Source organism: Fringilla coelebs (genome assembly GCF_963513975.1).
Source record: "Fringilla coelebs genome assembly, chromosome: 1".
NCBI lineage: Eukaryota > Metazoa > Chordata > Aves > Passeriformes > Fringillidae > Fringilla > Fringilla coelebs.
In genome coordinates this window covers 97261008-97284126 of record NC_140028.1, presented here as the reverse complement: position 1 = coordinate 97284126, position 23119 = coordinate 97261008, and the positions used below count along the sequence as shown (strand labels likewise).

The 23119-nt window shown below is 35.5% G+C and overlaps 1 protein-coding gene across 14 annotated transcripts in view; it reads right to left on the bottom strand.

Annotated features, from left to right (window-relative positions):
* The window catches only part of CLASP2 (cytoplasmic linker associated protein 2), a 143819-nt gene that overhangs the window by 13549 nt on the left and 107151 nt on the right, over positions 1–23119 (bottom strand). For 5 of the 14 annotated variants that reach the window (XM_084219615.1, XM_084219609.1, XM_084219617.1 and 2 more), the window contains 7 exons: positions 19246–19352; positions 15144–15388; positions 14523–14586; positions 9318–9481; positions 8527–8605; positions 8318–8368; positions 3635–3778 (listed from right to left, as the gene is read on the bottom strand). In XM_084219615.1, coding sequence (XP_084075741.1) covers positions 3635–3778; positions 8318–8368; positions 8527–8605; positions 9318–9481; positions 14523–14586; positions 15144–15388; positions 19246–19352 — 854 coding nt within the window. Of the gene's footprint in view, positions 1–3634; positions 3779–8317; positions 8369–8526; positions 8606–9317; positions 9482–14522; positions 14587–15143; positions 15389–19245; positions 19353–20015; positions 20079–23119 lie in introns of all 14 variants that reach the window. The other 9 variants (XM_084219605.1, XM_084219612.1, XM_084219611.1 and 6 more) reach the window with 3 other exon arrangements.

The following is a 23119-nucleotide window of genomic DNA, read 5'->3' as shown; positions in this document are numbered from 1 at the left end:
CAAAAGATGCCATGAGTGGTAATCACAAAATGTGACTTAAGTCTTGATCAAGCTTGAATAAAGATGTTAACAGATGTGAACAAAAGCAATTCATACTTTCTGGAAAGCTGGAAGTTCTGATTTTGATAAATTCAGGCACAACTATCATTGCAACAAGGAGTCTTTCAGAAATGTGCTTTTCAAGCCCCACAGCCCCACATCCTTACTGAGGAAAAAAAAAAAAAAAAGAAGGAATTTGCAAAATAGCTTTCAGAGTTTGGGTAGTTGAATAAAATTAGGGAGAGAAATGAAACACTCGAGGCAGGAGGAAGCATGTGATCCTTTCTAGTGAGTTCTGCAAATGGTAAAAAATTACAGATGGTAACACACTTGCCTAAAAAGGAAAAGTTAACAGTGTAGAAACCTAACCAAACAAGATACCCTGATGTGGAATGAGACAGTAGTGATCACAGCACTTGACAGTCCTCATAACTTACCCGACAGCTAAGCTGGTTAGTTAGCCTTGCCTCTGCTTCCCTAAACCTTTCTAAAAGGCAGGCAAACGTAATGGGCAATGGAATTTAGCTGACTACATATTTGAAGATGAAAACTGTGGAGTAGTTTGTACTGGATGTCCCCATCCATACTCTCATTTTAATCGGTTCATCTTTACCATCACATTCATCCTACAGCATGTTTTTCATATGCTGGGCTTTTTTTTTTTTACCTGAATAAAGAAATCAGTGTTCTCTACTAACAAAGCAACACGGTAAATTACACAATACTTGGACTCCCTCTAGTACAGGAACTGTTGATTGAAAGAATCAAGTAATGTTTGTACAGTTTGATGAAGATTCACTGGATAGTATAACAAACCTGTCAACACAGTAACTAAATTAACAAGTGCAAATGACAGCTGGAGGAAGTTCTCCAGAAAGACTTCTTTGTAACAGAAGACTGTGGTTGTAAGATTAACCAACTATGTGCAATTTATACAGCTCACCCTCAAGATCTGCCATGCACTGGAAAGAACCAGTGCCTCATGCTAGACAGAATGATAGGCAGCTTGCATAATCACTAATACACTCCAAGCAAGTAGTTTAGAAAATTCTTTTAGACATTTATTTCCCTCCTTTTGCTTCCAGAGCAATGAACTGTAGCATTTTTTAATTAAAAGTGGAGAGCCAAGGTATGAGCACACATACCTGCACACATCTCAGTATTAAGTTAAACAACAAAAATCCTAGCATGTCAGATTGCCACAAATTATCTTTGCATACTCGTGACTGGTTGTTTTCTTTAACATTTATTTCCTTGTCCCTTTGATTGCCTTCCCTTCAAATGATCACCCTGAACGTCCTCTGCAATCTTTCTGATGTTTCTCTTGTCCTTGTCATTTCTAATGGTCAGTCTTTTAATCAGAATTGATACAAGGCAAAACCAAGACAAATTTCGCAGCTGAGCAGAGGTTTGGGAATCACCACTTTCTTTTTTCTGTCTAGCTAGCCAGTCTCCAGTCCTTAATACTGTGTCTATTTAAGCTGCTATTAAGAGAAGACAATAGCCACTCCAGAATTGTATCAGGATAGAAACTGATACCATCAAGTCTGCCCAAAATGAAGCTCTGCCTATAGTATCAAAATTGATACTGGATTGCAGGTTTTCAATGCAATTTTCTATTTTCTCTCTTTCTTCCTTGCTAAAGAAACCCTGCATTTTAGAGTATTTAGAGGTTTTTGTTCTCCCCAACATAAGGTCTCTGCTGAGATTTAAATTCACTCACATAGAGATCATCTTTAAAAGAGTGAAATAAGGATTAGAAATACTTATTTGGTTTTGCTTTCTTCTTAAAAGTTTTCTATTAATAGATTCAAACTTTTCCAGAAACATTCTAATCTTAGAAGAAATCTAAGTTTTGAAACAGAATTTTACCTTTCAGAAAGAAGTCCCATGTCACTGAACCACATACACTAGAGTGCCCAATATGACACTAATAAACTAGGATTTTTCATAATACTTAGCACTGGAACTGTTTTTGCTAAGGAAAAAAACCAAACCCATGAATTACACAGAAATTACTTAGAAAAAGCTTTTAATTTAAAGAAATTACACTAAGTTCTATGAAGCTTATTACACTAAATAAAATTAAGAAGACTGTGATAGCAGGTTGAGAAGACTGTTAAGAGAATTAAACATTTTATACTATCTGAATAATACTTTTGACTTCTTATTGGCAAAATTTTACTTTCAAGAATTAAAGGATTTTTGCAGTTAGTTGCCTCAAAGAGCTGTGTTATGGAAAGAAAAATAATTTCTGAAAGTTTACATAATTAAGGTGTTCCAGATGATTAAACTCACTGGTAATTCCTTGCATGATTCAGTTACTTATTGACATAAAAATGCTTATTAGGGTTATGAACCATCAGATAAGACAGTTTGCCACGTGTCTCAGTACTAAAACTTCACAGATTTAGAAGATAGTTCTGCTTCAATTCTCCTCCTGTTTTATGATCTTTTATATGTTACTAGAATATGATATCCAGCAAGGAAAGTCCATTGGATATAATCTATTACTGTTTTCTCAAACTTGTGAAGTTATACAAGAAATGAATGACTAAAACATTACCACCAATACAAAAACACTCTGGTGTTTTTTAATTATGTATTACAACCATTCTAGATACCAAGAAGTCTTGTAAGATATCTTTATTTTTGTTTTCTTCACATTACAATTTGTAAGCAGCTCCTACTATTCTTTCATACGTCCCTCCTAAACAAAGAAAGTTGCTTTTTCCAGAAAAGATGAAGCTGCCAAAACTCAAGCTTAATTGAAAGTAGCAAAACAAATCTCAACAAATTAACTGTTACAGATTTTCAAACTGCAGAAATAGAAAAAGAGAAGAGTTAGCTCTCTGTGTCACAGACACTTGCACTGAGGAACCATAATAGGTACAACATTTTTGTAGTATTGACATGCTAGAAATGGCAGCTACACAGCATGTCCTGTAATCATCAGAACAACAAAACTATTCCATCAAACCACAAATAAAATTGTAAGATTTTTTGCTTTCTACAAATTGAAGTGCTGTTTATAAACCCTTTCCAAAGACAGCACTAGTACATTTCTTATGGTTATTTATCTCTGCTGTGTCTATGTAGCTCACAAATGTTAATTTTCATTTCACATCATTATGTGGAAAAGGGAGGTTTGCACTGGTAGTGCAGCATGACAAGAATAAGCCTATGACAATAAGCCTATAACCTTATCAAAGCACTTTCTTTGTCCAAGGTTCAACAGCTACCTACCTATTTGTTGTTAAAAATAAAGGACTCTAGAAAATCCAACAGAGATTAGACTGAGTTTGCTACCAAATTTACCACTCACTCTTGTTACACATGTGCTATTTAGTATCACAGGGGATGGTCTCTGAAGTAATATTGAAACTGTATAAAAAATGGCCACTAAAGAGATTTTAGTACTAGACAGCACTTGCAAGGAAGAATGATAAATTATGAAACAGAATCTCAACATACTAACATATATAAAAACACAACTGTAATGGAGAGTTTCAAGATATTAATTTAAAATTTTTACTTCAATATTTTTAATTTCCGGGAATGTTTTGCAATTCTAAGGACACATTAATAAACATACCTTCCTAACATCTGAGCTTTTAGGTTCTGTGGTCCAGGTGATGATTCGAGACACTGCTAGCCTAGTTTCACTTGAATTTACAAAATCTCCTGGATCCATCTGTTGCGCAAGAGTTTCTATGTATTTTAGGATTGCAACTTTGACCTGCAAAGAGAAACAGAGTCAGGTGGACAATAAAAATGGTGGGCTGCAAGAACAACTGAGCTCACAGAGTGTTCATTCCCTAAAATAAAGATTTTTTTCCAATCAAACTACGTGTTTTCAGCATTAATGTTTTTTTTTTGCAATAAAACAATCTACAAATAGATTTAACATTTGAAGAAGAAAGTTATTTCAAAGACATTCAAATACTTATAGAAAGATTACATTTCACTGGTAGCAACTAAAAGGCATAAATCATTGCATATGCAGAAGCTTGTATTTTTAAAAAAAGAAGTGAAGAAAAGATTCATTCAGAATTATTAAGAAAGTTTTTCAAGTGCTAAATTGAAAAATGAACATCATCTGCTGAACCAACAATCACTTCTTACTAGCTCGTACCAGGTAGTTAACATTCAGTGCTTTTTCACAAACCATCAGGTTGAGCAGTCACAGTCTCTGGAAATAAGCTACAGGAATCTTCCCACTAAATACTAAAAAATGTATGGAATAGCATTTCTAGGAAAGACTTAAGACAGGTCACATGCACACTTTGTTTGAATATATTTAGATGATAGAGACATGGATTAACCAGGAGGACAGAAAACCTTCTGAGCTCCCTCATTTATCTGATCATTCTCTTACTCCACAAACTTGTTTCACTCCTTATGCAGAATCTCTGCTTTGTACCTCCCAGGCTGCAGCCCCTCTCTACTTTCTCCAATACCGCACCACTGCAGAGTTTTGGGCAAAGGTCTATTACACCTGTGTATGTCTAAAATATTTACTTCCTCAGCTCCTACTACCTCAGAAATTTGTCACCCAATCTGTCACCAAAAGTTGTGGATATTTATTTAGACCATCTCTAAGGTTTAGCTACTTTTATTTCCACTAATAATTATAGTGAACCAAAATACCACCAGGATGGAGAGACCTATGTCCATCATAACAAGAAAGAAAAGAGTTCTGGGGGTATTTCTGGTTGTTCATGGCTTGTAGTACAACTGCTCTATGCAAAGCTATTTCAAAATTTCTCTCGGTCATAAAACTTGCAAGTGATTAAAAACTCAAGATACACTGGCACACCCAATGAGGATTAATAATGAATACTTCATCTCCATCATCAAGGCAGCTGTTAAAGCTCAACTTCTCTGAAGTTATACCAAGCAGCAACTGAAGGCTTTCATCTTATGCAGATCAATATCTACAAATGCATGCTATTTGCTAGCTATTTTCCAAGGAAAAAAACAAGCCATGAACATCTATGCAGCAAAAAACCTTAGGCCACATGGCTTTCCAAATTCAAAGCAATAGCTGGCATTTCTAGATTACATCAGGAAACTATTGTGACACCACTACATTTGACTGTTGAGGATTTCAATAAATCTAATGTAAGACTTAAAGGTTGCTGTTAAGGACTGTGACACTTTGAACACCCAGAGGTATTTCTCCTAATGAAGAGACTCTGAAGTACTGCATGTGAGAGAGAGCAGGATTATTTAGTGTTTGAAGAACTGCTTCCTGAGGAACTTGCACAGACTTCTGCAAAGATGGAGGCTCTCGGACAGAACAGCACTGAACAGAAAATGAATGGAGGGAGTTCTTACTAATAGAACTTTTCACAGTGAAACAGATTGCCAAAGCTAAACCTGACAGCTATTTTGAAAAAAACCCCATTTTTTACTAATAATTTTTGAGGTAATAAATTCTGTAAGGGCTACACCTTTCTGTGGTCAGTATTATTACAAATTAAAAACTCCACGCTGAAGTAAAACTCCATAAGAGCAGCAAATCTAGTTTAGAAGCATTTTTGCCAATATTTCCAGTAACTACATACAGAGCTGAAATTTAGAAATAAAAAGGCTAACATCTTCAACAATCTATTTCACTCCTCAACAATCCATTTAATCTTTCTGAGAGAAAAATTTCTGGACTGTAGTGAAAGCATCTCCAGAATTCTTACAGTGAGTATTTGCTGATAAGTTGCAACTGCTCTCTAGGAAGTTGTTCAAGACTATCACTTTCAGACTGCCACATCCCAGGTGTCTCTCTCTAACTTACTGAATACTTAGGAGTGATTGCCTGTGCCATTATGCAACCAAATGACTAAAAGATACACTAAAGATAAATTGCTGCAAATCTGTGTTACACAGGGGTTTTTTAATCTAGACATTTTAATGCTGATTTAGGTAAAAAATCTTCTGATCAACTGTGGCAAAAACCTTTGTCAACAAAACAGCATTTTCAAAATAAAGAAGGATTCAGAAACTTGAACTTTGGTCACAATGCTTAAATCAACTGAGGCTGAGTTGGTATGAAACACAAGAAAAATGAAGTGATGTTTGGAAGTGTATTTCAGGACAATATCCATCCTTTGGAAACTGTATGTTTTGCACCTGCAAAAATAAGCTAAATAGATTATATCCAACCTAGAACATTTGACTCCTACACCCATCCAAACATTTGACCAAACCAGACACATACATCTGGCACCTCTAAACTACGTCTCAGTAATTCACCACACCTAAGTTTAAAATGACTGCAGAAGCATGACAGATACAGCACAGTACACTAAGCTGCATCCCTCATGGATCAGGCAGTAGAATTCTATCTTCTCTATGGTTGGCCATCTTACTGCCCAGCTATCCAAATCCACCACTCAAAAAGCTCAAATTTTACTGAGACTTAGCTGTCTTTCTAAGTTTAAAAATGACAATGACAGCTTACTCCAAAGGATGATGACTATTTATTACTATCATGTGAAAAAGATGGAAAAGTAATTCGTAGAAGGGAATTGTACACAACTCTAACTTCTGATCTACCATTCCCTCCTCCTATCTGACCATCTTTAGGGATGCTGAAAATCCCTTCTCTTGACTTTTTCCTGTCACAGCAAATGCTGTTTCTCAATATTCCTAGAAGAAAAGCAATGAGATGATAATTTATCAAAGAACAAAAGCTCAAGACTTCAAGAATTGGAGTATTCCTCCAGGATTACCAATTATTCAGTGGGTTTTGACCGCACCAATTGATTATATCAATTATTCTCTCTGGGTGCACAGAAGATGGGATTTAGGCAAAATACTCAATAATGTGGATATTAAATAGATACCTCTGATCTGTGGGCAATAAATAACTTTACTGTCTGAATCTTGAAGTTTAAGTTACCACATAAAAAGGAAGTAAGGGGCAGGTTCCACTTTCTTCTGGAAAAATAAAGCTAACTTTCTCTTAAACAGTTATATAATTTACTGTCCTAAAAATTCATTCTAAATACTCTTGGTTTTGCTTCAAACTATACTATAGTATAGTATAGAACTATAGGTCCTCTTCTATGGAGTTAACTTTTACTGGCATCTTGATTTCAGAATTCCCTCTCAAATTTCAGAATGTCTTCCCATCAAGTGTTTCATATTTCTGAATTCCCTCTAGACCATTTAGGGAATAATCTTTAAGCCAGTCCCAAATCAGCCTAGTAGGAGTCCATGTCTTGTTCCAAATCTACACTCTCAGCTTTGAAACGTGCTTGACAGACCTTTAACAGCTACACACTACTGTATGGAAAAAGGAATATCTCAACCATCAAATTCACCTTCCTGGGGAGGAAAACCAAGCAAAATAAAACCAATCTCAATTTGTCCCAAGGATTCATTTAAACAACAAACTGATTTTTACTACCTCATTTGCTGTCTTCAATAAATGACAGCAGTCCCTTTTTAACACAGCTCTACGAAGCAACAGTGGTCAACGTATCAACTGTCCTCAAAAGCTTAAAAATATAAGTTTTACTGTATTGTAGACAAAAAAGGCATATTCATGTGACTTTAGATTCAACATAACTCTGGAAAAGTCATATTCTTGTACAGGATCAAACGGAGTAAAAATATTTCGTGCAGGATAGAGCAGAAGATGCCAGTTATCATATGCTTGTTATTTCCCCATTCTCATCACTTGTAAGTCCTCTTAGGATTTGATGCATTTGTTCTAAAATCAACGCTCTTTGGAACGCAAATGTACTACAGAACACATTTTTACTTTTCAGATATGCTGGCAGGACTACAGATTTTTAGGTAAAAATGTGTGTAATTATAAAGCTACACACTGCTTTCAGAGAAGTAGAGTGTACCACAGAAGTAGCTGATTTTTATAATAGTAACTCAAGTTCACAATAGTATTAGAATAATTTAAAATAACTCAAGGCCTATCAGGCTGAACACAGGAAAATATATATATGAACTAGGGAAAAAGTATGGGAAATCACAAACATAAAATTAGGAAAGACTCGATAGAGTGAGTTTGCATAACCAGCTTGATGTTAGGCAGCCACATTTTTGTTGCTCATTTTTACTGTACTGTGTTTTTATTAGATCTCTCTTGCAGCAAACATTTTCATACTAGTGTCATGTTTAAAACTGAGCATCTGCATGCTTCAAGTTTCTCACAAAGGTTAGTAGCAGCATACAAGGCATTCAAATAAAAATTATTGGTAACACTGTAAGAGTTTCACATAGGGTTAAGAATAAAGACAGTAATTCAGACAAAAACCTTTGAGCTCCAAAAAGAGCGAAGCTGGTCCTGCAGTGCTGGCTTGACTGTCTGAAAGTTTATAAAAACAAAATCCACTAATTGAAAACCTTTTCTTATTTTTTTTGTTTTACACAAAACAAAAATAACAATCCAAATTCAAAACTTAAGACAAGTAAATTTCTATTAATGATGATTTCTGCTTGCAAAGCAAGCCTAAAAAGTCTTACCTTCAGGCTAGGTGTTTGGGTCTGGTCAACAGTAAATCTCATTAAAATACTGAACTGGAGGTCATTTGGAAAAGATTCCCTGTAAACAAACAAAATAATGTTAAGTTACATTAAATTTTCTTTTAAGAACTGTTGAGAGGCACCAAATAAGCCCTCACTCCTCACAGTAAAGCTTAAACTGCTGCCAGTTGCCAGTGTATCTCACCTTTCAGAAACATTTACCTAGCATGTTAAGGACAAGATTTAAGGAATTCCTGCTATGAAGCAATTATAGCTAGAACAGATAACGCTAGTAATTTGGAATGATATAATAATGCTATGCTAGAATTCTGATTCTAAATCAGGCTACTAGTGAAGTCTGGTGAGAAGGAAGGGAAGACAGAAAGCAGATCCGTTATTACCGTAACTTCTTAAAAGTTAATGCTGACGCAGAGAAGAATTTTCCAGTGAAACTTTCACAGCAAAATAAAGAAGTGGAAGCAAAATTTCTACATCACTGAACACAAGATGAGACAACAAACATTCACATCTCAAATGCACATTCTGGAATCAAGCAAGTAGTATCATATTAATTGTTCAGTACTGAGGATTCAAACCCTTTCAATTAGGAGTCATTTCATAAAACCAAAATGCTGAAGCAACAAGGTTTACAGAAGTTTCAAGATCTGCTATGAGCCGTGCATTTTTCCAGAAATCAAACAGCGCACCAAAAAAATAAAAGCAGCAAAAACCTTGAAAATAGCTAACAACTATGTTTATTACTACTTTTTAAAGAGCTCATTACACATTACCTTGTGACATCAAGTGCCTTCTGAACTTTTGCTTGTACAGACCCAAGCAAATCAGCACCCATTTTTTTCAACAGCTGTGTCAGCAGTACAAACAGCCAGTCCTGCAGATCTTCTTTATGCACCTGGATGAAGTCGACCAGCGTCTCCAAAAACATACTGAATACCTACAAGGCAGAAGAAGATGGAAAGAGGGTAGGATGGGGCAAAAGAGGAAACGACACTGACATATGCCGAACTTACAAACGAAGAAAGCAGTAAGGGAATCAGAGGCAGAGAAAGGCAGTGTTTTGCAGCCAAGCAGGAAAAAAGAAAAAAAGAAAGGAAAAGAAAGAAATCTGCCTTGCTTTTTCATTGGATTTTGATATAGGAGAACTTTGAAAATGTTAGCTGACTTCTGCAGAAGTTTCACAATTAGGTATTCCATGCAGTTTCGTCAAGAAAAGGAATGCTTACTGTGATGGCTGGCGCAACCTCAATTTTTCCAGTAAAACTTTATTTTTTACCCTCTCAAGCTCTATCACTAAGTTGATTTGTCATATGCCTCAAAGACTACAAAAACACTTTCTTTTAAAAATCAAAACAGCTGCTTTTTTGCAATTCTTTAGCAAAATATTAATTTTAAATATCTGCATTATTAAATACTGTAAAATGGTGACAGCTAGCCAATTCCTTTACAGAAAATACTTGTAGAACAGAACAAGCTTTTTCTACTATTGCAGGTATCCCAACACAAAATTATTCACCACAGTAGGGAAAAAAGCCACAATAGACTTCAGATTGGCAGGTGTTTAAAACACAGAAATACTTTCATTTTTTTGAAAACATAATATCCATTGTTTTCTTTTCAACAAATAATGTTGAAAAGATGGCATTAGATTAAAAAAACCACCAAAACAACAAAACCAGAAGAACCAAAACCATGTATTTTTTATGGACTCACACCAGGAAGAAGGGCTTTTTTGGAGGGAAGGGGTCAAGGAGGGTGTGACAAATAGGTAACTTTGCTTAAAGAGCTCTTTTAATATATCTGACTTTGTTTTTTTCCAGACCTAAGAGTGAAATCAGGATGTAGACACTCTATACTTGTGTGGCCCATGGGTCTCCTGTTTCTCTGACAAGACAAATGGGTGTTTGAGCTGAAAAAAGTTGCTTCACAATGCACACTCCAGCACAGAGTTGAGTACAGAAGCATTGTTGTGGTGCAAAGAGGGTTGGGCAGATATTGCCTCCTGAGTATTTATGACATGGATGCAAGGCTAGAAGAGCTGGTGCAGAGCAAGGGCTGGAGCCCCACATCCTCCTGCAGCTGAACTGCCCTGTCATTAGGCCAAATTCTGCTGCTTCTGCGAGAGTGGAAAACCCCAAATTGTGATCACACCGCACACAGCTGCACACACTAGGCCATGGAAGCAGACTTTCTTCCACAGCACTGAAGCAGTAAGGAGGAGCTGGCATAGGCTGCTGCACACCTTCTCTGCTGAGGAAATTTGATCACTTTTCATGATGATCATCAAGTCAGGGAAAGCAAATTCACACCATAAAGCAGAAAAATTCGATGCAAGTATCTCTTCAAGTAGTGCCTCCAAATTTACAGTGGAAATAAAAAATAGATTTGGATTCATTTTATTAGGAAAGGTTGGACCAGATCATCCTTGAGGTTCCCTTTTAACCAGGTATTTTATGACTCTTTCAGGATCTGCTGGAGACATGGGGAAATTTTTTAATAGATATCTTAAATACTGAAAATCTGTGTTAGAAAGAGAACAATACAAATCCCTACTCAATATAAAGCCCATCAGGAATAGCGACTTTAATTAACTTTGCTTTTGCTACAAATTACATTAAAAATTGTGAAAAAAAATTGTCAACTTTTATGCTGTCTGTGTAGATGTATATTCAAGTCTGAGGTTTCAAAATTACTCTGCCAGTAGTGGGATAAGACTTTTATGTGCAAGACTGGAAACATCTTCTGTCTCAGGATAAACTGAAACTATACAGAATTTTGTGGCTACAAGCAGTAGCCACAGTTGTAAGACAGAGGTAAAACCAAACCAAATATGTACTTTCTGTAATATGGAGTCTTTAGCTTTCAGAGCCCTAAAGTAAGGCGAAAATATACTTAGGCAAACAAAAGTTCTGGTGCTATAAAGATTACCTTGTGTGTGTGGGGGGGGGTGTCTCACAAAATCCTTCAAATTGAACTACACAGCTCAGCAGAATTTAAACCTGCCCCTGTTTCATTGAGTTTTCAGACACTGACACACATGGCTTTTCCATTAAAACATGGCAGCTGAACAAACTGGTTACAAGCTCTGACTTGATGGAGTAATATGGACTTCTTAGGACACTTCAAACATGTAAAAGGCTTAAAGTAAAATTATTATCAAGTGAATTATGATTCACTATGGCTAAAGTACTCTGAACATCCTGTGCTAATGTTTTAGCTTTTAAAAATACACATAATTGAGGACTCAGCTTTGTTTTAAAGCTTTGTTTCATTTTAGATTTACCACAGAGAATATTTAGAGAAAAGTAAGTCAAGTAATTTTGTTGCATTTTAAAAACAAGTACTTAACATATCATTTTGTCTCAGCATGAAGAATTTAAGAAGACTGAAAGCATTTAAGATAAAGGATGAATTTGGAATGGAAAATGGAACTCAAGCACATATGTGTTGAAGAATGTACGTGGGCACTGCAAAAAATTGCAGTTTCTGTTTTTATGATGCAAACTAAAATACTGAAATCAACCGCCTAGAGTTCAAGTTCATAATAATTTGACAGTGGAAAAAGATAAACAGATATGGAAATAATAAGTGATCTACCTCTAAAGTGAATTATTTCAGATGTGCCAACCACCACAATATAAAGCAGGAATGCATAACCAAACAATGTCAGTTAATTAGTAGATAAAGCACATCTCGAAACTTTACCACACATTTTACTAATTGTTTATAGCATTTTATGATTGCAAAAGGCTTGACACTGCATGAACTCTTTGGGGAAGAAAAATAGAGAAAAGGGGTTAATTGCACATTCATGCAAAGTAAGGTTAGGCTTCCAACAAATACTGAACCAACTTACTCTCTAAAGAGAGTTCCAACACAGGGGACAGCATGCAAAACGAAACAAAAACAGAACAGAACAGAACAAAACAACAAAAAAGGGAAAAAGATAAAAACACACAAATTAGTGGCCATCAATACGAAGTTCCTGTATGGAATATAAACCAAAATAAAACAAAAAAGGTACTTCAAAACTTTAATGACAAATTTTAGCCATTTTATTGGGATACCAAATTTAATTTTAAAATAAACACTTGGCATGTCCTTTAAGTCATTCTCCTATTTTCTCCGCCAAATATTATTACTCTCTTATTCTATGTAATTCCCTCCATCCAGATACCACGTTAAAGTAAACCTTATAAAATCCCACAAAAGTGATGACAGCGTAATTCCTACAGACACTTGAGTAGAGTCTAAGATGAGATTTATGTAGGCGTATGTATGTGATTAAAAAAAAAAATTACAGCTCATGAACTCTTAATACTTAAAGGGTTCTCCTGATAACATATTGATAACTATTAATAGTTTTGCAAGACCAAAAAGCAGGCAAGGTTTCAGGGACTGTAACAGCTGTACGACAGGTTACAACACAGGCCAAATTTTCTTGAAACTGTTATTTCATATCACAGTGGCCAGTAAACAGAACAATCAACTGAACAAGTCAATATAACATTTTTAAAGGCTTATTTAAAAGATAAAATGCTCTTCTAGCTCTTGACATATGCATTGCTGCAATACTAATTATCACAGAAAAAGCACAATTAAACCAAGCTGCTATTAACAATTTGGTAATTACTTCAAATATTCCAGCAATATTTCAATATTCAATATTCTTTCCTCTGCTTTCACTTTTTATGTAAAGTTTTTTTCTTTTTAACTGCTTAATTTTTTTAATCTTTTCTTCTGGATTTCTGCAGTATGTGATCAACTTTAATACCACATTGCTGTCGGCAGTGCAAATTATTTCCAAAATACATGGTGTCAGAGATAGCAGCTGTTAATTTTTCCAACAGGAAAAATAAAGAGGACAGATGAACACAAAAGTTAACCTGTGAAGACCTCTCATCACTCTGAATTCTATTTTCCATTGCAGCAATAATAAAAAATTTTACATATTTTTAAAAATATGTAAAATGTATTGCATAATCAAAGTAGTTTTTCAGGATTCTTCTGGGAAAAGTCAACACTTCTAAAATAATACCCTATTATGAATTCATCTTTATAACTTTATTAATTCTGAAATACCAACACAAAGCGGGACATGTTATACTCAACATAAAATACACCACTTCTTCCAAACAAGCCTATAATTAAATAAAATATAAAGGTAGGCATTTTTTTAAAATTATTACATTTATTAGACTCCTTCCTTACCTGCATTCCTTCTGCTATGAGAAACTGCCATGTTTCATCAAGCTGTACTAGTAACCCACCTCCCATAAAAACTGTAAATATACTACCATGCAAAGTAACTCACTTAAAAAGATTTTAATGGTCTTAGAAAACAGAAACATTTTCCTTGTTTTATCATCCATACTGAGTCATTACCTAAGTAAAACTGAATAAAACAGCACATTTTCTTTTATATCAAAGTCTAGTCTCCTTATGGAATATTAAAAAAATGACGTAAAAATTATTCACCAGTCTCAAGTGTCAGCCCTATCTAAAAAATTCATGGAAGACATCATAAATATGGTAATTCACAATGGCCTAGAAAATAACTAGGTACACGTTTGGCATAGTTTATCTGATTATGTATGATTTAGTCAGACAACTGTATTTGTAACTTAAATTACTGCAGAGCCCTTTCTTCTCATTGAGAGAAAATCTATACTTGTGTTGAAGTGGCCTCTCTAAACAGCTTCTTAAAAACACAGATTTTCAGCACAAATGGCTGAATTACTTCAATGCATTTTATATGACATTGACCTTCACTTTATTTACATGATCCTGCAGAAAAAGGGCAGAAAATTATCTTGTTCAAATCTCCAAATTAAATTAATTGAAATCGGATACCATTAACTACTTTTGCTTGTGAAATTTTACATATGCAAATATCACTGATGTAATTTACCATACCTGCCTTTCTTCTAATTTATGTTTTCAGAGATTTATTGAAAATAAGAAAAACCTACACATACCTTACTGTGAGGATCAGCAAACATTCTTGTGAAGATCTCACACAATCTTTTCAACTCAACACGACTGTCAAAATGACAACAATACATTAGTCAACTCCCGTGCTAGCTCTGCTACAACACTAATGCACAGCAATCAGTGAAATCACTAGTAAATATTGAATCAAGTAATCTAGTAAACGAAACTAGTTTTGTTTGAGACATGGATAAAAATGTAATAGCTTTCATCTAAAATGAGACTTCAAACCTCTTCAAATGTCTCTTTTAAACTGTCTCATGTATTATACCATACTTTTGTAACAGTGCAGATGCTGAAAAAGGTATTCTTAGTAGTGAGTAGTAAACAATTTCTTCTGAATAAATACCCTCAAAATTATAGTAACAATAAAAAAAGGCCTTCTATTGAAAGTAGATGGAAGCAACTTACGAACCCTCTGTATGGCAAGAATTCTCAATTGTGAATTCCCTACATCCACTAGTATATAAACATACACTACTAGCCAGAAGTGAGAAAAGCTTCGTTGTTCCCCCATCTTACTCTCAAAGACCCACCCTGCCTTCCCTCTCTCTCTCCCTCCCACCAACATTGAAAGAAGATGTTTCTCTGTTGAGATGCCATCCTACCTTAGAGTTCTCTGGTTCTTTAGTAAGTTCTGCAGGCCTAGAAGGCCTTCTTTCCTCTCTGACCAGTTGGTGCTGGCACAGCGGTTCAGGACCTCAGCCACATCTTCTGTCTGCCTCATGTAGGTGGGGATGCTCCCGTTCCTGGAGCTGTAGGACCTTTCTGAACAGGCACTTGATGCATCACTGTTGGCATCATCATCTGAGTACATCCCGTACGATTCGTATCTTCTTCGCACGGGCTTCTTCTATTGTACAGAGACACCCCAGATCAGCACTGATTCTCAAAGGGATAATGCAACATACCCATAACAGCTCGAAAGACCAACAGTTTCAATAACTGGTGTGGCCCCGACTCCCTGCAGTGACAAATGGCTCCAACCATTCAGCAGGTCAAACCAAGTTAATGAAAATATGTTGAAGTATGGCTTACATAATATTCCAAATATAAACCCAAAGCAAACACAGAGAAGACATATGTTTGATGAAACATTTAACTTTAGGTCTTCTTTCAAGAACCCATTAAATTGCATAATAGGGTGACAAAAGACTGTTGCAAGTTAGTTATTTCACTTCATAGCTTTATATAAATTACAGATTTTAAGAATCAGAGGTCTACACAGATTTTGACATTTTAACTCATTTTGTATCAAACACATTAATATCAAAATATCAAAATATTAAACTATTAAAGAAGAAAAATAGTTTCTATACCTTAGTCCGTATGTCTCCTAAGAGCTGTTAGCAGTAAATTATTGAAAAGAAACAGAAATTGAGAACAGGAAGGTAAGGCATAGCAGCACTGCGAGTAATAAACTTCCTGCCACTGGACAATATATAGTCTTACTGTAAATTTTGTTCTTAGCTCTCTGTGTCTGATTAGCATATCACATAATGTCAAGATGTAGTTTGCTAAGTTTCCATTTCCAGTAAAATATTATGTATCATGGGCAGGTTGGTCACAAAGACTTCTCTGCTAAAATCATTGTGTCTTATGCGGTGATATTTGAGCATGAGCACATTAACTTAACAAATGCAATCAATTATTGCTTAAGTACCAAAACCTTGATTTGAACTATTTAACTTGAATATCTAAATTTTGTCATTGCAACAAATACAGTCAATGTTCTACAAAAAAAATTGATTACATAATGCAAAATTCCAAATCTCCTAAAACAAAAAACAAGCCAACAAAACAAAACACATCATACCAAAGATCAGAGGGGGAAAAAAACTATCTATCCTAAAACGAAAAAACCCACACCTCTGCAAAACAGCTCTTGCCATTCAAACTTTGGAGCTGAAGTCAGCATTTAAAAACTCAGTTTTGTTACATATTCAAAGAAGCAGTAGTACAAGTGATTGTTTTCCCCTTAATTACCACTGCCATTCGCACAGGGCTCTCATTTTTAACCATGGAATAACTTAAAGGCTATCACAATACTAACCACAAACTAATCAATACAACAGGAAACAAGCAGGCTTACTGTCAACAGAATGAGCATACATACATGTGTGAGAGAATAACTGAAGGGAAAAATCACAGAGATGTTAAGTGTTTTGGAAAAGAGACACCATAAGGGAAAACAAAGATTTTTCAGTAAACAAATCTGAAATGCCAAGGATGGCACTAAAGTAAAAGACAAAAATACGGAAAGATTTCCATTATTGCTGCCTTTCATACAGCAATATTCAAAACGGATCTTAGGCAGAAGACTGACACCCCTTTGGCTTCACCACCATTAAAACTGGCCAAGTATTTTTCATAAAATAAAAAAGATTTACACAATCTGGAATATTTCTGTATTTATATTTGGTATGTCAGGACTCTGCATTCTACCGTTTAAAAATACCACTATGAGTGTGACTCTTCAGTCTATGGTAAAACAATGAGGGTGTTTATTACCAGACTTCCATTTCCATGGAGCCATTTGTACAGGACAACCTGTACCATTTAGAGCATGGCAAGGAATGAGGCGTGCAAGTACTACAATAATAAAATGATGCAGCTCTTGATCCTTCTTTGTCATGTCAGACTCTAGTTAAAATATACAAACCAATTTTCCTCTTACATTTCTAGCAGCATCATGATATTTTGGATTCAGGTAATGCAAACCAGTTTCTCTGAAGAAGTTTTATTGTTTCAACAAAGCAGGACATATTCAAGCCTCAAGAGCAGTCATTGGAAACATGACTTTCTCCTCAACTTATATTCTTACTACATTATTTGCCCAGCAAATTTGAAAACTAGGAGGTTGCTAAAAGTACTGAAGATACTCTTTGTGATGCACCCATGTGGAGAGGACCATAGCACAGACTTTCCAGTTATATCAGAAAATTTCCATGTACCATGGACTATTTTTCTATTGTTCCCTATTCCAAAATCCAGACTGACTTCCAGTTTACAAACCAGCATTCACTATTAATGCTGTAAACTTTTAGCAAGTTTGTAATAACAGAAAGGGGAAAATGCCCTCAACTTCACCGTGACCTTTTATGCAAGATTTCACAGATATTCTGACCTCTATGCCAGTGAAGGTACACAAATTTTAAACTAATATGTCAAGAAAGAAGTATTAACTAAGAAATCAATAGTCATACTAAGAATATGACAGAGTTCTTCACCTGTTGAAATTTTGTTTCTCTCTTGAATTATATCTGTTATTTAGAGTCTAATTTGTAGTTTTTTACTAACTTTCAAAATAAGTTTTTCTTAAACCAGAGAAATAACTATTTCTTTAAAACATTCTGGTAACTAGAAAATAGATACTTACAAGTATTTATTGAGATGCAAATAGCATAGAATAATTGATAAAATGTACCTCATTCATAGCATCAGCATTTTAAATTAATCAAGGATTTCAGCTTGCTGATGTAAATATCAGAATAGCAAACTACATCATGTGCTCAGTTTGGCTTACAGGGGCAGAAAGGCAGAGGAGCCAAACCCACACTTTTAAAGAACAGCATAGCTTAAGAAAGAGAATAACCAGTTTTAACTTAGTGTAACATTTTGAAAACAAAGAAAAACAAGAACTAAACTTAAGAAATGCTACCTGCTGTGATGGTTTTGGGTGGGCTAGAGTTAATTTTCCTCACAGTGGCTGGTGTGGGGCTGTATTCTGGATTTGTGCTGAACACAGGGTTAATAATATAAAGGAGTTTTGTTACTGCTGAGCAAGGCTCACACAGAGCTGAGACCTTTTCTGCTTTTCCTACTGCCATGCTGGCAGGAAGCTGGGGGTGAATGGGAGAGTAGGAGGAGACACAGCCAGGACAAGTGACCCAAACCGACCAAAGGGACACTCCACACCATGGGACATCACACTCAGTATATAAAGTGGGGGGGAAGAAGGAGGAAGAGGGGGATGTTTGGAATGATGGTACTTGTTTTCCCAAGTCACTGCTGTGTGTGGTGGGGCCCTGCTCTGATGGAGATGGCTGAACACCTGCCTGCTCATGGGAAACACTGAATCAATTCCTTGTTTCGCTCTGCCTAGGTGCATGGGTTTTGCTTTCCATATTAAACTGTCTTTATCTCAAGCCACAGGTTTTCTGGCATTTACCCTCCAGATTCTTTCTCTGACACCAGTGGTGGGAGAGAGACAGAGTGGCTGTGTTGGGCTTGGCTGCCCAGCCATCATTTTCTCTCTTCAGCATCAATTTCACCTGCGGTCAGACAGAAAAACTTTAAATGGCACCCAGACTTCCGGTAAGCAGAGGGCTTTAGCTGTCATCATTTCCAGCTCTAACAAGCCTTCAACCTCTCCTTAAGTTTTTCTGGCTGTTGTGAGAAAACTGCTGGTTAGTTCTGCCTGCTCAAGTGGCTCCTTAAGCCACTCCAACACAACAGTCCAAGACTGTTTCCTATCTGCCATGAAAAAAAGCATGCTTCTCAAAAGTTAAAACTTTTTTTTTTTCTGTAGGGAATGAAAATTCCAATACTTGTAGCTCCAGCAATTCAGTTTCTTTCTTTTTTATTCCACACCCCACCCCCCCGCCCAGAAGCCAATAAAACAGTAATTTACAAGTTCTGCTGCATGCTAATGTACAGAAACCAAACACTTAAAGAGCCTGTAACCCACACAAGGTGTGTGATTCTTACCAAAGCATCTGCTACTGCCTCTTCCACATCAGAACCTGTGTTCAGAACTCGCATAGCACTGACTGACGACGATAATCTACTCGACTGACTAATTCCAAAGCCAGTACCTGTTATAACAACAAAAATAAATACAAACAATTCAATCAGAATAGAAAGCTGGGATGTAAATATCACACTCACTTATAAAAACCCAAGTAGAAGAAAAGCATTTGCTTAGCATTTTTAATAAGTTATGTAGTGGATAATATAACCATTTCCATTCTGAAGTCTTTAGTGGTACAGACAAAAGTAAGAATTCAAATAAAAAGCCGGTCACCCACAAACATTCTGTTCCAACATCACATGGAAAAACCCCTATAAAACAATGGTTTTATCTGAAAGAAGTTTTGCTTTTTCAAAAATTAATGTCTTCTTCATTTTGGGTTTTTGTTTTCATTTAGAAAGAAAGCAAATACAATAGGAAGGCTATTGAGATTGTTGATTAGAAAACTACATGCATAAAGAATGCTCTACAAATACTAAACAAATAGAAAAAAAAAGTTTTTCTGCAAGTAAAAAAATGTTAAGAAAAAAAGGATTAACATTGGAGGATGAGGGTGGAGACAAAATCTAGCAACATAAACACATCTATCTGGATTATTAAAACCACAAAACTCAAATTAATATAAATAATGCTTTCTAAAACTGAACTATGACAATAACCAAGTGGGTGGGAAAAAAAAAATCCAGGATGACTGCACAGATGACAGCAAAGGGTACTCATCCTTCACCTGTGGCCCCATAAGCATCAGGAGCGTAGAGGGCACCAGTGGATCTGGAGTGATGTCTGGAAGCTGCAATAACAGGATTAAATACACCCTATCTATGACCATGGAATCAAAGTGCTGCAATAGCTGATCAGGTGAACAAGAGAATATTTATCAAAATGATTCAGCTTAAGCACAAGAAAATGAGTATTAAACAGAAGCAAAAATCTTCAGAGTAGCTCTTTGATTATACCAAATATGATTATATAGGTTTATGTACACTGGACATTTCATGCATAATTTTTTTAATTTACAAGATTAAGAGCAGGGTAAAAAGCAAGTATGTTTAAGTTCAAAGAAGAAAAGGTGCACAGACACACATGCACACACTCACACACAAACAGAATCATCAGAAATACCTAAAAAGTTATCAGTCCACTGACACTGGTCTTGCATTGTGGACTTAAATAAATTCTGTGTGTTCCAGTCAGAGCCAGAGCTCACATATCAAACATTATCTGCAAAAAGTGCCTCCTGCACAAACCCGCTGTGTTGGCAGCTGACAATTTGTACACACTTGAATTCTTGCCTATGTTGCAGACAACTCAACCTCAGTAAAAACTCAACACTATGTAAATGAAGTTAAAATTAGCCAATTATAATTAAAAGTTTAACATAAGGCAACTAATGCAATTAATAATTCACATACTTACTATTTTTTTTTAATGAATAAAATGTGAAGCTGATACACATGTTAGTTACTACAGCTCATTAAGATTCTTTAAAGTTATGGTAACTGGAAACTGAAGATCCTTAAGGATTTCTGAATAAAACTGAGTACCCCACTCCTTATGGCACTTGTATAAAACTGCCTTTTTAGTAATTCTGAAGAAGCTGACTCACCATTGCTAGTATTTTCTTTCTTAAAACAAGCAATTTTTAAATTAAATGCGTTTTTAAACAATTCAACTTTTTTCTTCAGTTCACTTAAGCTAGAATTTTATTGCCACATAAATGACAATTTAAACTTGAACCCAAATGTCCACCCACAGAGGGAAAACTCCTAGATAAAATCTTACAATTTAATAAGTAACTATAAATGCACATATCTTACTCCTTCTGGATATATAAAGTAGCACAAACAGACAAATCAAATTAATCATTCTTTTCTCTGATTAGCAAAGACCATTCAAGAGTCTGATTTGAATCACATACAGGTGAACCATTGACCAAACAACATTTTGGGAAGGACCTTTTAACCTGAGTGCACTTCCACAATGATCCTAAGCCCTGTAATGATCCCAGAAACAACACTGTGTCTTTCCACATTCAGTTCTCCACTCCTTACATAAGGTACAGCAATGTACTTTATTTCTAACTAATCCTACATCAAGATGTTTGGCTAGGGCATTTTAGTTTGGAATTAATGCTTCATGGAATGCTTGGTTCTTAAGAAAGTGAATCTCAGCATGGAAAAGGAGACAGGACTGAGGGTGTCACAACACAGACATCACAGCTGACAGCTCTTTAAATATAAGTATTAATGGGATAAACTTTCCCCTTACTTTCCATCAATGAACGCTGAAAATTACAGGTTCAATTGAAAACTAAAAATTCAAACTTTAGGCAAGAAACTTGAAATTACTCCTGCCCCTACAGACATTTGAAATATGCTGGACAAGTTTTTAAGACAGTGAAAAAAAGCACTATATACAGGGTGAAATGTACCTCATTCAGAAACATATTTACAAGAATATTCTTTGTACCCCTCAAACTGCAGAAAATGTCAAGTATTTACTTCTGCTGCATTTTTTAAAAGTATGAATCAAGACTTTAAATGGACTCACACTAAGATGAAATGAATGATTTCTTAGCTAAGATATGGACATTATACTAGTCTGATATTTAATACTGACTATATTTAACAAAAGTAGACACTTCTATATAAATTACAAATCCCTTCTTATGGCCCTTATCTCCCAGTTTATAACATTATACTGAGATGTGAGATTATATAAACACTTCATACCAATGTATACAGTGAAGCAATTATGTAGCATTTAGGTCATTTTATACCCTAAAGGGGGATAAAATCCATTCTATTTCATTTGTGTTCGTAAGCAAAAATTCCTGTGCTGACAATGAGAGGCAATACAAGTTACATTCCACTATTCAACCCCATGTCAAACTGCCTCTAGATACACAGAGCTGAATTTGCCTTATTTCATCTTTCACTTGTACCAACAAAACAATGAAGGACATTTTATATCATTCAAATAAAAAGTCATACTAAAAGAAATCTTCATTTAATTTCCTTTTTTTTTTTTAAACCAATGCTGGATTCCTATACAAGTTACTTTGCATTCTCTGCACTACCAGACAATTCCATTTCACTAGTATAGGTACTTGTTTTGACATCTGAATTATAAAAAAGAATAAAACCTCCAGTGGCATCTATCCCAAATATCTCATGGTACTGCCTAATACAGACTTCTTAAGATAGCATGCATTCGACCAATTACAAAATGTAAATCTGATCTTGCATGCATGTAATTCAAATCAAGCTGTAATGCAGCAAAAGAAGCACTAAGAGTTCTGCAAAACACCCTTGTTTTTAAAACACAGAAGGTATATATGTACTTCAACACAATCTCCCAGCCGTGTTTTAGAAAAAAATACAGGCTTCCTAATGGATCCTGCATAACATCTACATTTAGTATCATTTCCCAATTAAACAGCATCTGGGCAAACTAGCATTACTTACTGAAGCAGCTTTCATTCAATTAATCTGTACTCTCGCAATAAAACCATGGCTGGCAGGAAGCCCTAACAGACCACGACATATGTCCAGTGCTAATTAGGAATACGGTAGGGTGCCTCAATTTGAGATAGAAACCAGAGATTTACTATTTTCAGACTATGTTTAACAGCTAGCATTACAAAGTCCTTAACGGTAAGCTACACTGAACAAAGCAAATAAGAAGGATACATACTGAAGACTATTTCAGACAAAGGTAACACCAAAAAGAGATCTGTTTCAGATTCAATTGCACAGAGTTTAATATTACCAAACAAGCAAAACAAAAACTCAATCAACAAACCCAACATGTAAAAGCATTTCAAGCAAA